Genomic DNA, 15,097 nt, shown 5'->3' on the forward strand with positions numbered 1-15,097 from the left:
ACTGAGGGAGGAAGCTGGAGAACCTGGAGAAAATCCCACATGTACAGGAGAACATGGAGACTCCATGCAGGAAGATCCCAGGCCGGGATGTGAACCGGGGATCTTCTAGCTGTGAGGCGATGGTGTTAACCACTGATTCACTGTGCAGCCCTGTGTGCAAGTTATAAACTGTAAATCTGTGGACCTTTTACATGCACAAAAAGCTATAACAGACTAAATGGAAAAGGTCTTTGGGCTCTGAAACTGATTTGACTGAAACCCTGACTGCTCTCTCAGATCTGCTGCTCTCACCTTCTTCATCTTCTCATTTTAGAAACAGTAACCCTGTAAACTGACCACTGATTTGCAGCATAATGTCCATTATTCAGCCTGCTGAGTGTCTGCACTGCGTCCACTTGACTCTGAACCTTGGTCCTCTGATCCCCCATGAGATGTCTGAGCCTGAACACCAGAGCTGGTCGTGGTTTTGCCATGGGGCCCCAAAACTCTGGAACAAGTCCCCTATCCAGATTAGCTCAGCTAAACCAGTTACCTCTCTGTGAGCCCGTGCTAGAAGCTTACTTCTGGACTGTATTTTATGTTACTGTTTGGAAGGTCCCTGCTTTTTCTGCACTGCTGTTTGATTGTACTGTTTTCTTTTACTGCATTTTTATGTTTTTTTATATGCTGTTGGATTTTAATCTTGTAAAACACCTCGTAAAGCCACTTTGAGAGAGGTGTTGTGTTAGTGGAGTTTATTATTATCATATTTATTTTGTGATAAAGTTTTATGGTGACTTTTATCAGGAGATTTATGTTATTAAATGCAGAGCAACTACAAAAGCAATAGAAACAGAGCAGTATGTGTAAATTAGATCATGGTACTGGTGGTAATAAATTATCAGCACTCAAATTTGATTTTAAAACCTGAATTCTTATTAATATCCTGCCGATAATTCGAACCCAGCCTTACATAACTGGCATCTTAACCAGACGCATAAGTCCTAAATTAGCTCCTTGCAAGCGAGGGCTGTTTCTCATCCCCGTGCCCTTGTGGGGACATTGGGTTCACACACACAAACACACACATTTAAAGTCCTGGAAACATGAGCATCGCTGCCCCCCAGTGGAAGCACAAAGACTCTACACTTACAGGTAGACCAGGAGTCCCCGGATCTCCATCGGCGCCTCGTTCCCCCTGCAAACACACACATCATGATGGACTGGAGGTTTGTGTCAGTTTGTTTACACACGTGCACGCATGGCTTCACAGTGTGTGTGTTTGCAAAAGAAAGATTGAATGTGTGTAATGACGGTGTGTGTAGTAGTGTGTGCTGGTCCATGTCTTCATTCTGTGTGTGTGTGTGTGTGTGTGTGTGTGTGTGTGTGTGTGTGTGTGTGTGTGTGTGTGTGATGGAGAAAAGGTCATGATTACCACTAGCAGCCAATAAGAGAAACCCGGGGAGAGAGCGGATAGGAATTGGCTTGCAGTGACCTTTAACAAACCTGACTTTTTATCTGGTGTGTGGCTTTCCAACTACATCCCACAGAACTGTAACACACCGCCCTGCTTCCTCCTCTGAGTCACCACGCTGTCTTCCGTTAGTGCACGTAAAGAGAGAATAAAACCGTTGTTCCATCTGAGCCTGATGCTGACTAGAAGCTGCTGCATTGCCGAGGCGTTAGGTGTAATGAAAGCTTCCTATTAGACTCAACTGACTTCTTCCACTTAATCTAACATACTGAAGCTGCTTAAACTGTCCACATACCCTGATCACCATTATGATGGAAATCAGTGCAACATAATACATTCAAATTAGCACAGCAATGCTGAATCACTGCAATAGTTGCTGCACACATCTTTAATCACTGTGGAGACGGATATTTCCTGCTCTGCTCTCAGAACAGGCTGGTCAGAAAAATCCTGACTAAAATTAGAGTGAGGAAAACTCTGGCAGTTGGGGAGCTGTAACTGGAGAACATTTGGTGCTACTGCCAGACAAAGATGGCTTAAATGATTAATCAGTCGCTGATTAAGTTTCTGTTCAGTGACTAATTAATTAATTAATTGCTTCAGCTCGGAAAAGAACAACCAAAGCATTGTTTCAACAAACAGAGTGTTTCTGTCTACCAGCCAGTCTGCACACAGAGTTTACTACTGCTTTGTTCAAAAGTCTGATCTCATCCAGACAATTCCATGTTTTATATGAAAACTCACACTTTTATCCATGCGCTCAACAGTTTTCTAATCATCAATGAGCCTTTCAGCACCATTAGCTAACACAATGTAGCATTAGAACACAGGAGTGATGGTTGCTGGAAATGTTCCTCTGTACCCCTATGGAGATATTCCATTAAAAATCAGCTGTTTACAGATAGAATAGTCATTTACCACATTAACACTGTCTACACTGGATTTATCACTCATTTAATGTGATCTTGATTGAAAAAAAACTTTCTTTCAAAAATAAGAACATTTCTAAGTGACTAAACTTTTTTGTTACACCACATTCAGAGTTATTTATTGCTTAACTGGAAATGGCTTCCTGCTACTTCCTGTTGTAGTTCTTGACCTCTAGTTGTAGTTCTAGTTGTAGTTCTTGAGTCCTAGCTGTAGTTCTAGTTGTAGTTCTTGAGTCCTAGTTGTAGTTCTAGTTGTAGTTCTTGAATCCTGGTTGTAATTTGACCTCTAGTTGTAGTTCTAGTTGTAGTTCTTGAGTCCTAGCTGTAGTTCTAGTTGTAGTTCTTGAGTCCTAGTTGTAGTTCTAGTTGTAGTTCTTGAATCCTGGTTGTAATTTGACCTCTAGTTGTAGTTCTAGTTGTAGTTCTTGAGTCCTAGCTGTAGTTCTAGTTGTAGTTCTTGAGTCCTAGTTGTAGTTCTAGTTGTAGTTCTTGAGTCTTAGTTGAGGGTTTTGATTCCTGGTTGTCGTTTTCACCCTTAAGTGATGATTTTTGTTTCTTCATCTTAGAGTTTTGGTTACAGAACACTACTTTGATTTCTTTGCCCTTAGTGGTAGTTTTCAGTCTCCCCTTTTGAGTATTTCTGTGTTCTGATCCTGTTTTTGTAAAAATAAAATCTTTAATTCTGGGTTTTGTCATGTCTCTTGCCCAGCATTTGAGCCTTTGAAATCCATAACGTTTTTGAATGGTGGCGCGTGTAAAAAGACATCAGATATTGTACATATTGAGAGTGTGGAAAATAAATTATTACAATCTGATTTGATGCTACCTAATCGCCTGTGTAGATCTGAATGACTACAGCAGCAGCAGCATGAAGCAACTCTTTCAGGCAGACTCTCCAGTTCTGCTTCTGACGGAGGCCTCCTTCTGTCACTCCAGAGGAAGTGTCGGGTTTCTCTCTATAATACCGTTGGGTTTTGACTTTACGATGTAAACTGAAATGACATGTGTTATGATGTGGTGCTAGTATTTGGTGAAGGTGAAAGTGCCATAAACATAACTATGTTCTGGCAAAAGGCAGGAGGAGAACATGGCTACTGGAACCACTCCAATGCAGTTTTTTTTCATGATGCATTTATTCCACTGGTTAAGCTTGTGTTTAAATGGAAACTCTACTTGATGTGTTTCAGGTTGGAATAATTTTAGCCCCAGTGGAAACATTTAGAAATAAACTCACAACACGGCATCTCTCCTCTCTGTGACCCAGGGACCGGCTTCATCAAATATGCAACATGCAAGCTGTGCCTCCTAACATGAATTAGCTCCTCTGGTGTTAAGTCTGACACATTTAAAAAGGAGCGTCAGGCTTCCAACCAGAACTTACAAATTCATTCACGGGCTGAAGAGACACAATTAGCTTGTTTCCTGTCGAAGACTTTGCTACTGACTCTCAGATAAAAACAAAAAAATATTATGAAAAAAACACTATTAAAAATTAAATGAAAACACTTTTTGTAGCCTGAAGCTACAGTATTTAATCAGCTATGGTGCGATTTTGTATTAATGGTTGATGGTTGTTGGCAAAAAGTCAATTAACTGTAAGTGGTACCAGAGCAGAATACGTTCATGATTAATTTATTTTTGCATTAAAAAATGTTGTGATTTCTGCACATGGACGCAGATCTCTGAGAGGCTTTTTGTTGAGCTCTCCTCAGCTTTAGTACTGATGATGCTTGATCATTTACATACAGTACAACATCTGTCTTTACTTCTACAGTTCTCACAGTTCTTCAGAATGTGTTTAATATCATAGATTTAGCTTTGCATCCTACTGGACCTATGTCAACGAGCGTCATGGAGTCATTTCCTGGAATGAGTTCCAGGTAACAAGTGAGTTTTTTCAAGTTCATAAGTGGAATTATTTTGTTCTTAATGTGTTCGGGAACATCAGTTATGTTGTGCTAAAGTAATATACAGGGTCCCTAAAGTCTGGAAACGTAGGAAATCTCATAATTGTATATTCTTTTCCTCCACAGACTAAATATGACTTTGAGAATAGAACAAAGAGTTGAACTGGTACTTCTCAGTGTATGAGAAGGATGGACATATGGAAAGATAAGGTTAGGGTTAGTAGGGTTAGGATTAGTAGGATAAGGATTAGTAGGGTTAGGGGTAGTAGGGGTAGGTTTTGTAGGGTTAGGGGTAGTAGGGGTAGGTTTTGTAGGGTTAGGGGTAGGGAAGTTTTTGGTGTTAGTATGAATTTTAGCCATGACCAACTCTTATGTTTGGTCTGATACCTGTAGTCATCCAGAACAGAGTTTGTCCATGACACTGTTTGATTCTTTAAACTCTTTAACCACCTTCAGCACTATGGAAAAGCCAAGAGGAATCCTCCTTGGATAATTGAATTCATCTGCTATCGTTCCATAAGTCCATACTTCACGTCAACTGAGAAGTACCAGTTCAACTCTTTCTTGTTCTGATAAATCCATATTTACTCTGTGGAGGCAAAAAAGGATAGTTAATGGGATTTCCTGTGTTCAGACTTTAAGGACACCCTGCAGAGTAAATAGCCCTATTTACCACCTGTAGCAGAAAGAACCACTCTGCTCAGTAAAAAGAAACACACCATCACTTTTTTAGCACATGAAGGTTAGTCAGTGCAGGAAATGTAAGAATTCAGAGCTGTTGAATTGGTACTTATGAGAACAGCCCCAGGAAAAGAAGAGTTCCCTCTACTACAGAGGATTTGTTCATTACAGTCAGCAACAGTCAGTGAATTGAAGTTTAGGCAGAATTTCTTTGGCATCACTGAGCAAAAATTCCATATAAACCTTTCAGTCAGTTGTAATTCGATTGATGTGAGAGGAAAATACACTTTTGCACCTCCTTCTGGCCTGTGTTTTAAGAGTTTAGGGTTTGCTGGTGGCATTGTTGGTGATTTATTCAGAATTCAGCATCCACTAAACCAGCATGGCTACCACACACCCTGCAGCAGCACACCTCGTCTGGACTGAGCTCAGCTGGACCAACATTTGTATTCCAGCAGAGCAATGATCTGAAACTGTCCAGGCTGCATCCTGTGTCACATGACCTGGCCTCCAGAACCACTGACCTTAACCCAACTCAGACGGAGTGTGATGAGTCTGACTGCAAAGCGAAGGAAAAACAGCCAACAAGCTCACAGAATGTGAGGGAACTCCTTTAAGACTCTCCAGGTGACGACCACATGAAGGTAGAATTTGCTTTGCTCACATTTTTTTCACTGGACAAATCCATTTTTTTGATATTCAAAGTTATACTTCTGATGTCTGCAGTTTTGTTCTATAATATAAAATACATAAAACACTGACAATCTTTTCATGCAGGAGTGTCCATCATGAGGCCCGTGGTCCAAAAGTGGTCCTCCAGAGGGTCCAATCCGGCCCTCAAAGTGTAAAAACTACAGAGAAGACATTAACTGCAGATTGTAAATTAGTAAAACTATAGATATATTTTATATATATATTTTTTGTCTTTTTTTCATTTTGTGTTTTGCTTTATTTGTTTTTTTGTCTCACTTGTGTCACTTGTCCATGTTTTTGTCACTTTGTGTCTCGTTCTTTCAGTATTTTTTTTCTTGTTTTTGTTTTTTTTCATATCTGATCTGACTTTTGTCATTGTGATCCTCCAGTAAATCCTCCGTGGTTCAGTTCCAGATGTGACTAAATGTTGTGTTGCTTTGTAGACACTCTGTGATCTGGAAGTTGTAATGTGGAAATGAGAAACTGAGGAGGAATGTTGATGAAATTGAACTTATTTTTCTTAAGAAATTTCAGGTTGTTCATGATGTTTTGTAAAAAAAAAAAAAATTCCTTAAATGTGAACATTTTCAGAATGTATCTTTCCTGCACTAAAGCAAAGCTATAGTTAAAGTTATTATGCTGTGATTTTACAGGTCACTTGAGGTCAAATTGGGCTGAATGTGGAAGTAAGTTGAACTAAAATGAGTTTGACATCTCTGCTGTAATGAGTTGTGTCCAAACTTTTACTGACTGAAAGCTGTAACAGGCCTATCCAGTAGCAGTGGGAGGAGAAGAAAAGTCTCCATACCTGGTTTCCTTTAGGGCCAGCCTCTCCTCTCTCCCCCTAAGCAGACAACATCAGCATATTAGAACAGCTTCACATTCAGGGTGCAGTCAGACTTCTACGTTAGTAACAATAATACCATCCTGCTACTGTACAGCCAACCAAGCCGCACGCTGGTTGTTCTGCCTTTATCTGATGTGTGAAGGACAACCTTCAGCCCCATTAAATTTAATCATGTCATCGAAGCACAAAATAAATAATACATCAACAAGTATGTGTTATGTTGGGCTGTCAGTGTTTCCACCGTACAACATTTAAATCGTGTACACTCCTGACAGCAGCGCTATAAATCATTCATAGGGTGAGCCTCTGGTGCTGTTTGCAGACTTCATTAAGTACAAATAAAAGCAGGTTTGTCTGTTAGATTCTATTTCTGTGTTGGTATTTGAGTTGACTCTCACCTTATGGCCTTTAAACCCCGGCAGGCCCATGGCACCCGGCTGGCCTGGAAAGCCCGGCTCACCCGCTGAGCCCTGGACAGGTCAAAGAACAGTCATCAAAAGAGAAGAGGTGGAGGATGTTCTGTCCTTTAATGTCCACCATGTGTTAGTCTGGAAACTTCACCTTCTTTATCCAACACATAAAAGGAGAAATAAAAGTTTTAAAAGTTTCCAAGCGTGTGTTTGTGTGTTCTGTCTCCAGTAACATCCGTTAATCAAGGCTGGTTAAATACGTCTGCTTGAAAACTTTTCTGCTTTACTCGTGAACTCATCACTTCTGAAGCAACACGAAAGACGGCACCTTGAAAAGAACCAAAGTTACCTGTAATTAAGCAGCACGGCACAGACAACTCAGATTGTTTCTGAAATCACATTTGTGGGCGTAAAATGACATTTGTGGGCGTAATTGCTCAGAAACATGTCACTTAACAAACAAGTGGCATTAAAAGTGTGGCTGTCAGTCATGAGGAGGAAGCAGACTGCAGACTGGTGGAAACAGGAGGAACCCAGCACCGAGACGACTTTAAAACCTTCACCTTTACGTGGGCGACAGGCCAGACTTTCTGGGAATAAAGGCACAAATAGTCTTCGTGCTATCCAATACTGACTCTTTGTTTAGAAAAACTACATAAAAGTTAACTTCTTCTGTCATCTTTGAATCAGTTAAAGCAGAAATTTGTGTTTTTTTTAATATATAATAAGATTTTACTGTTGATTTCTCAGTTGTCATCAGTTGTAAATATATAGAAAGAGCCTGATCACAGGGTAAAGGCTTCATTAAAAACATAATAAATATATTTCATATAGACCATCGGTGTCCAACATGAGGCCCGTGGTCCAAAAGTGGTCCTCCAGAGGGTCCGATCCGGCCCTCAAAGTGTAAAAATTACAGAGAAGACATTAACTGCAGATTGTAAATTAGTAAAACTATAAATTTAAAATAATTTCTAGACCATGACAAGTTGTTTGGATCAGAAAGTAAAATACAGTGGGTATGGAAAGTATTCAGACCCTTGAAATTTTTCACTCTGTGTCATTGCAGCCATTTGCCAAAATCAAAAAAGTTCATTTTATTTCTCATGAATGTACACTCAGCACCCCATCTTGACAGAAAAAAACAGAAATGTAGAAATGTTTGCAAATGTATTAAAAAAGAAAAACTGAAATATCACATGGTCAGAAGTATTCAGACCCTTTGCAGCGACATTCATATTTAACTCACATGCTGTCCATTTCTTCTGATCCTCCTCAAGATGGTTCTGCTTCTTTATTGGAGTCCAGCTGTGTTTAATTAAAGTGATTGGACTTGATTAGGAAAGGCACACACCTGTCTATATAAGACCTTACAGCTCACAGTGCATGTCAGAGCAAATGAGAATCATGAGGTGGAAGGAACTGCCCAAGGAGCTCAGAGACAGAATTGTGGCAAGGCACAGATCTGGCTAAGGTTACAAAAGAATTTCTGCAGCACTCAAGGTTCCTCAGAGCACAGTGGCCTCCATAATCCTCAAATGGAAGAAGTTTGGGACGACCACAACTCTTCCTAGACCTGGCCGTCCAGCCAAACTGAGCAATGGTAGGAGAAGAGCCTTGGTGAGAGAGGTAAAGAAGAACCCAAAGATCACTGTGGCTGAGCTCCAGAGATGCAGTCGGGAGATAGGAGAAAGTTCCACAAAGTCAACTATCACTGCAGCCCTCCACCAGTCGGGGCTTTATGGCAGAGTGGCCCGACGGAAGCCTCTCCTCAGTGAAAGACACATGAAAGCATAGAGTTTGAAAAAACACATGAAGGACTCCCAGACTATGAGAAATAAGATTCTCTGGTCTGATGAGACCAAGATTGAACTTTCTGGTGTTAATTCTAAGCGGTATGTGTGGAGAAAAGCAGGCACTGTTCATCACCTGCCCAATACAATCCCTACAGTGAAACATGGTGGTGGGAGCATCATGTTGTGGGGGGGGGGGTGTTTTTCAGCTGCAGGGACAGGACGACTGGTTGCAATTGAAGGAAGGATGAATGCGGCCAAGTACAGAGATCTCCTGGAGGAAAACCTCTTCCAGAGTGCTCAGGACCTCAGACTGGGCCGAAGGTTCACCTTTCAACAGGACAATGACCCTAAGCACACAGCTAAAATAACAAAGGAGTGGCTTCACAACAACTCTGTGACCGTTCTTGACTGGCCCAGCCAGAGCCCTGACCTAAACCCAATGGAGCATCTCTGCAGAGACCTCAGAATGTCTGTCCACCAACGTTCACCATCCAACCTGACAGAACTGGAGAGGATCTGCAAGAAGAATGGCAGAGGATCCCCAAATCCAGGTGTGAAAAACTTGTTGTGTCATTCCCAAGAAGACTCATGGCTGTACGAGCTGAAAAGGGTGCTTCTACTCAATACTGAGCACAGGCTCTGAATACTTCTGACCATGTGATATTGCAGTTTTTCTTTTTTAATACATTTGCAAACATTTCTACATTTCTGTTTTTTTCTGTCAAGATGGGGTGCTGAGTGTACATTCATGAGAAATAAAATGAACTTTTTTGATTTTGGCAAATTGCTGCAATGACACAGAGAGTGAAACATTTCAAGGGGTCTGAATACTTTCCATACCCACTGTACACTAGATTGTTCATTGTTATTTTGTGTCTCATTTTTGTAATGTTTTGTCCTGTTTTTTTTGTCTGTCTCTGTTGTCTGACTTTTGTCATCTGTCCACTTTTTTCTCACTGTTGTCATTGTATTTCTCATTTTTGTAATATTTGTACCTGTTCTTGTTTTTCTCTCTTTGTGTCGTTTTTTATCTCTTTTGTCTCGCTTGTGTTTTCTCTTAGTTTTTTCATATTGTGTTTTGCTTTAATCGATGTTTTGTTTTATTTTTGTTGTATTGTTTATTTTTTGTCTCATTTGTCTAATTTTTTTCATTTTTTATCAGTTTGTAACTTTTTGTCTCATTTTTTGTCATTTTAGGTCTCATTTTTTAAATATTTTGTCTTGTTTCTGTTGTTTTTTGTCTTTATTGCCTGATTTTTGAGATTTGTCTCCTGTTTTTGGCGTTTTGTGTTTCCTTTTTGCCATTTTTTGTCCCATATGTGTCATTTGTATAATTTTAGTCTCATTTGTCCATTTTTTGTTGCTTCGTAACTTTTTTGTCTAATTTTTTGTCTCTTTCTCTTTTGTTTTGTGTTAATTGTCTATTATTTTTTTGCCATTGACTGTCTTGTTTTTGTAATATTTTGTCTTGTTTTTGGTTCAGTTCCAGAAAGCTGTGACTAAATGTTGTGTTCCTTTGTAGACACTCTGTGATCTGGAACTGCCATCCATCCATCCATCCATCCATCCATCCATTCTCTATCCACCGCTTTATCCTCACTAGGGTCATGGGGGGTGCTGGAGTCTATCCCAGCTGACTCTGGTGAAGGCAGGGGACACCCTGGACAGGTCACCAGTCTGTCACAGGGCTACATATACAGACACACAATCACACTCACATTCACACCTACGGACAATTTAGAGTAACCAATTAACCTCAGCATGTTTTTGGACTGTGGGAGGAAGCCGGAGTACCCGGAGAAAACCCACGCATGCACAGGGAGAACATGCAGACTCCATGCAGAAAGATCCCAGGACCAGGCCGGGATTTGAACCGGGGATCTTCTTGCTGCAAGGAGAAAGTGCTAACCACTACACACTGTGCAGCCCTAATCTGAAAGTTGTAATGTGGAAATGATAAACTGAGGCTGAATGTTGATGAAATTTCACTTTTTGGTTTTTCCAGAAATTACAAGTTCTTCATGATGTTTTGCAAAAAGATAATTCCTTACATGTCAACATTTTTGAAGTAAAACATAGGAACATTTTAGAGTTACAGGTTATTATTCTGTGATTTTACCAGTCCTTTGAGATCAAATTGGGCTGAATGTGGAACCTGGACTAGAATGAGTTGGACACCCATGATATGGACAGAGTTTGTTATTTGTTGAGGTTTTAAATTGTATTTCTGTGTACAGAACATAGATTTTTGCTGTTATTGAAACATTTAGTTGCATATTTGTATTCGTAGAATTGGAAAAGCAGCATTTTGTTGCACACAGGCTGTGCATTGAGCCATCTGAATATCTTGGCTGAGTCCAGACTTTGAGCTGGCGATGCATCAAACCTGCTAAAACCCAGCCCAACATTTTTCTTCATGTCTCCTTGGCGGTACTGACATTTGCTACGTCTCTATTTGAGTGAAGCACAAGTTTTTAACCAAATTCTGCGAAAAATCTGCCAAGTAAATGTGCCATCCTAATTAATGTTTCCATCTTCCATCATTATGCAAATATTTAGGAGTTGGTTCGTGACGATAAACAGCTGGGGAAGCTATTTGTGCAATTATATGATGGAGGCACGACATTTCTGTCCTCGTAACCGTCTGTACCCAAAAACCCACGGGCAGGACTGAAAACTTCTCTTTTAACCATCACAAAAATTGCACAGTTTATCATACTTATAAACGATGAATGCACAAAGAATCATCAGAGTTTGAATGTTTCGCTGAATGTATCAGAGGTGACGTATGGTTCATTTGGGAAAAACAGGCCATAATAAGATTAAAATGTGACATTTCATCAAAACCGCTTATTCCACGTCTTACATGTCTACATGAGGACAAATGTTTGAAAAAATAGTAAAAACACTGTAAAACTATAACAAAATGCAGTAAAAAATATTGTAAAATATTTTTTTAAAAACTAAAACATAGTAAAAAATCTTTAAAAAATACAGTAAAATATAGTGAAAATGTAGTAAAATCTAGTTAGAAATACAGTAAAAATCTAGTAAAAATGCATTAACGCTGCTTAGAGAGGAGCATTTCTGACTGCTGCTACTTTTTGTCCTTTCATGCTTCCTGGACATCATCGTTTCCACTGAACATCATCTCAGTTTACTTTTATTGATATGCAAACTTTTACAACTCAGCCAGGTGTGAAAACTTTTCTCTTTTTTGCAATATTTCAAGATATTATATAACAATCCCACTCAGGGTTTTCTGTGTAGAAACTGGAGATTCATCTAAAAATATAAATATAGATATAGCATCATAATGTTGTCGTGAAATTTGGGTGACTGAACCCTCTCTGGAAGGGAGTCTGAACATTTGAACGGTTAAACAAAGAGCAGTTACCTTGTTTCCTCTCATCTTCTGATTAATTTAAGCCTTAAATGACTGACATTAAAGAAGTGTTTTTGAAGTGAGCTGTTAGAACCTACCCTTCTAGCAACAGTGAAGTAAATCCTACTGAACAGGAGTCCAGCTCTACTCACCTTCTGGCCTGGTGGACCAAGAGGACCAGCAGTCCCCGGCTCTCCACACTTCCCCTAAAGGAAAGACACACACATCTGTCAGAGATCCTCCTTTTGACCACATCATCAGCTCTAATCCAGGTCTTAGAGTTGTCTTTAACATCCCAGAGAGCAGCACACAGGTCACTGAGGGCATTCTGAGCTGCTATTTGCATGCATATAGCTGCAGCAGACATGTACAGAGGATTGAAGTGAAGTGGAATATAAATTGCTGTGTGCAGTGATTAATCATTATCCTTTCAGCCAGTCCCATTACTGGTCTCTTCCCTGTTAACCTGCTGTGTCAATCACAGCAGCAAATTTAGAGGACCGACAGCTTTTCTAAGCGTGAGGAGTGTCTTGCTGTCAGGGCTAACATGGAAATGGGAAGCGTTACGAATCCGGTTAAATTCCTGTTAAAGGGGAGCTGTTCCTGTCTGCTGTTGCATCCATGGATTGTTGGGTTTTACAGGCATATTTTTAACTTTGAACTCATTTATGGTCATCTCCATAATACAATATTTAAACGTGTAAGGTACATTTGTAATGTCAATCTTACTGTCAGCTGGAAAGCATTTAGTGGAGTTGTTTAAAATGTGGGACGATTAGCTGATTGCTGTGGCATTCTGCTAAGAGGGATCTGTCAAAATACAAATAAACAGTGACTGCTGGTCGATATTGGCTGTGTGGACTTGTTTAAAGCTAATAGCATCAGCATTTAGATCAAAACTCATTATAATCATCTTGTTTTCATAATTGCCAAATGATTCCAGTCTGATTTTTTAGAGTTTAAATGGATTTGATGCTAAGACGCCATGAACACGGAGCTGCATGTCCTGACCAGCCTGCTCTGTCACATATTGTGTGTTCCATTAAAATAAGAGGGTGAAGTCAGACTGATAGAATATATACATTTATATATCAGCTGATGGTGAGGCTTCCTCACAGGTGTAAGAATCTTTAGCTCAGTACAAACTGCTTCACAAAGTCCCTTTAACAGCATCAATCGAAGCTCATTTACTCATCAGGGTGTGCGTAATTGAACATGTGTATTGATGTCGCTCATTGACTGATGGAACCGTCCCTTCATCAGGTGGCATTGGACTGAAAACAGGTCTGGGTTCTCAGCACCACGTCAAAGAGGCAGTTTCCACCTTCATATGTATGAAACTCCCTCCTCTGCCTCCATGTTTGTACACGAATTCCAAAGGGACAGGAAATGTGCATTTCAAGGTCAGGGAAATATTAAGATGTCCTCGTGGCCCCTGAGTTATCTCTGTGAAGATGAAGCCTGGGTCCTAAGAGGGGCTCCCCATCGATTTAACATAGAAAGGTCACTTTAATGTCATTTCTACAGGTTTATAGAAACTAACATCCATAAAATGTTGTCCTGTTTTCATTTGTCTCTTCAACTTCGTGCAGTGACAGATCCTATCTATCCGTGTAAAACTTCACTTTGCATAAATATCTGAGAACAAAAGCGTTTTTGTCGAGGAGAGAAATGCACACACACACTCACATCAGCGGTTCTAATATGCACCGTTCTTAGCAGGATGGCATTTATCACATATTCAGAAACACCTACATATCGATTCCAAACAAGTTGATTCCCTCTCAGCCAAAAGCAGTTTTCTCCATGGGAGCATCAAGAGAGCAGCAGGGAGGAGGAACATTAGAGGAGCAGCAGGACATCAGCATAAGAACTGAATAGAACGTTCAACACACAGACCTTGGGACCATCTCGGCCGATCTCTCCAGGCGGCCCCTGGGGTCCCTGGACTCCCTGGATGGAGAGAGATATGAAGGGGAAGAAGGAGAAAGAGAGAGAATGAGATGAACGAGACTCAGTGCTTCAGGCTGAATGTGACGGAGTGCATGATGGCTTAGAGAGGAGGAACCGAGGGAGGATGAGATGGTTCAGGTCCACCAAAACACACCAAAACACACCAAAACACACCAAAACACACTAAAACACACCAAAACACATGCACCAAAACACACCAAAACACACCAAAACACACCAAAACACACCAAAACACACCAAAACACACTAAAACACACCAAAACACATGCACCAAAACACACCAAAACACACCAAAACACATGCACCAAAACACACCAAAACACACCAAAACACACCAAAACACACCAAAACACACTAAAACACACCAAAACACACCAAAACACACTAAAACACACCAAAACACACCAAAACACACTAAAACACACCAAAACACATGCACCAAAACACACCAAAACACACCAAAACACATGCACCAAAACACACCAAAACACACCAAAACACACCAAAACACACCAAAACACACTAAAACACACCAAAACACACCAAAACACACTAAAACACACCAAAACACATGCACCAAAACACACCAAAACACACCAAAACACATGCACCAAAACACACCAAAACACACCAAAACACACCAAAACACACCAAAACACATGCACCAAAACACACTAAAACACACCAAAACACACCTAAACACACCAAAACACACCAAAACACACCAAAACACATCAAAACACACCAAAACACATGCACCAAAACACACCAAAACACACCAAAACACACCAAAACACACTAAAACACACCAAAACACACCAAAACACATGCACCAAAACACACTAAAACACATGCACCAAAACACACCAAAACACATGCACCAAAACACACCAAAACACATGCACCAAAACACACCAAAACACACCAAAACACACCTAAACACACCAAAACACACCAAAACACACCAAAACACACTAAAACACACCAAAACACACCAAAACACACTAAAACACACCAAAACA

General features: G+C 40.2%; 1 protein-coding gene across 1 annotated transcript in view; it reads right to left on the reverse strand.

The window, feature by feature from the left end:
* si:dkey-225n22.4 (collagen alpha-1(XXI) chain) overlaps positions 1-15,097 on the reverse strand; it is a 115,697-nt gene that overhangs the window by 19,813 nt on the left and 80,787 nt on the right. Inside the window, exons 23-27 of the mRNA XM_051940349.1 lie at positions 14,001-14,054; positions 12,254-12,307; positions 6,909-6,980; positions 6,472-6,507; positions 1,133-1,177 (exon numbers count right to left, since the gene is read on the reverse strand). Coding sequence (XP_051796309.1) covers positions 1,133-1,177; positions 6,472-6,507; positions 6,909-6,980; positions 12,254-12,307; positions 14,001-14,054 — 261 coding nt within the window. The remainder of the gene's footprint in view (positions 1-1,132; positions 1,178-6,471; positions 6,508-6,908; positions 6,981-12,253; positions 12,308-14,000; positions 14,055-15,097) is intronic.

The sequence above is a fragment of the Acanthochromis polyacanthus genome, chromosome 20 (assembly GCF_021347895.1).
Source record: "Acanthochromis polyacanthus isolate Apoly-LR-REF ecotype Palm Island chromosome 20, KAUST_Apoly_ChrSc, whole genome shotgun sequence".
Classification (NCBI taxonomy): Eukaryota; Metazoa; Chordata; class Actinopteri; family Pomacentridae; genus Acanthochromis; species Acanthochromis polyacanthus.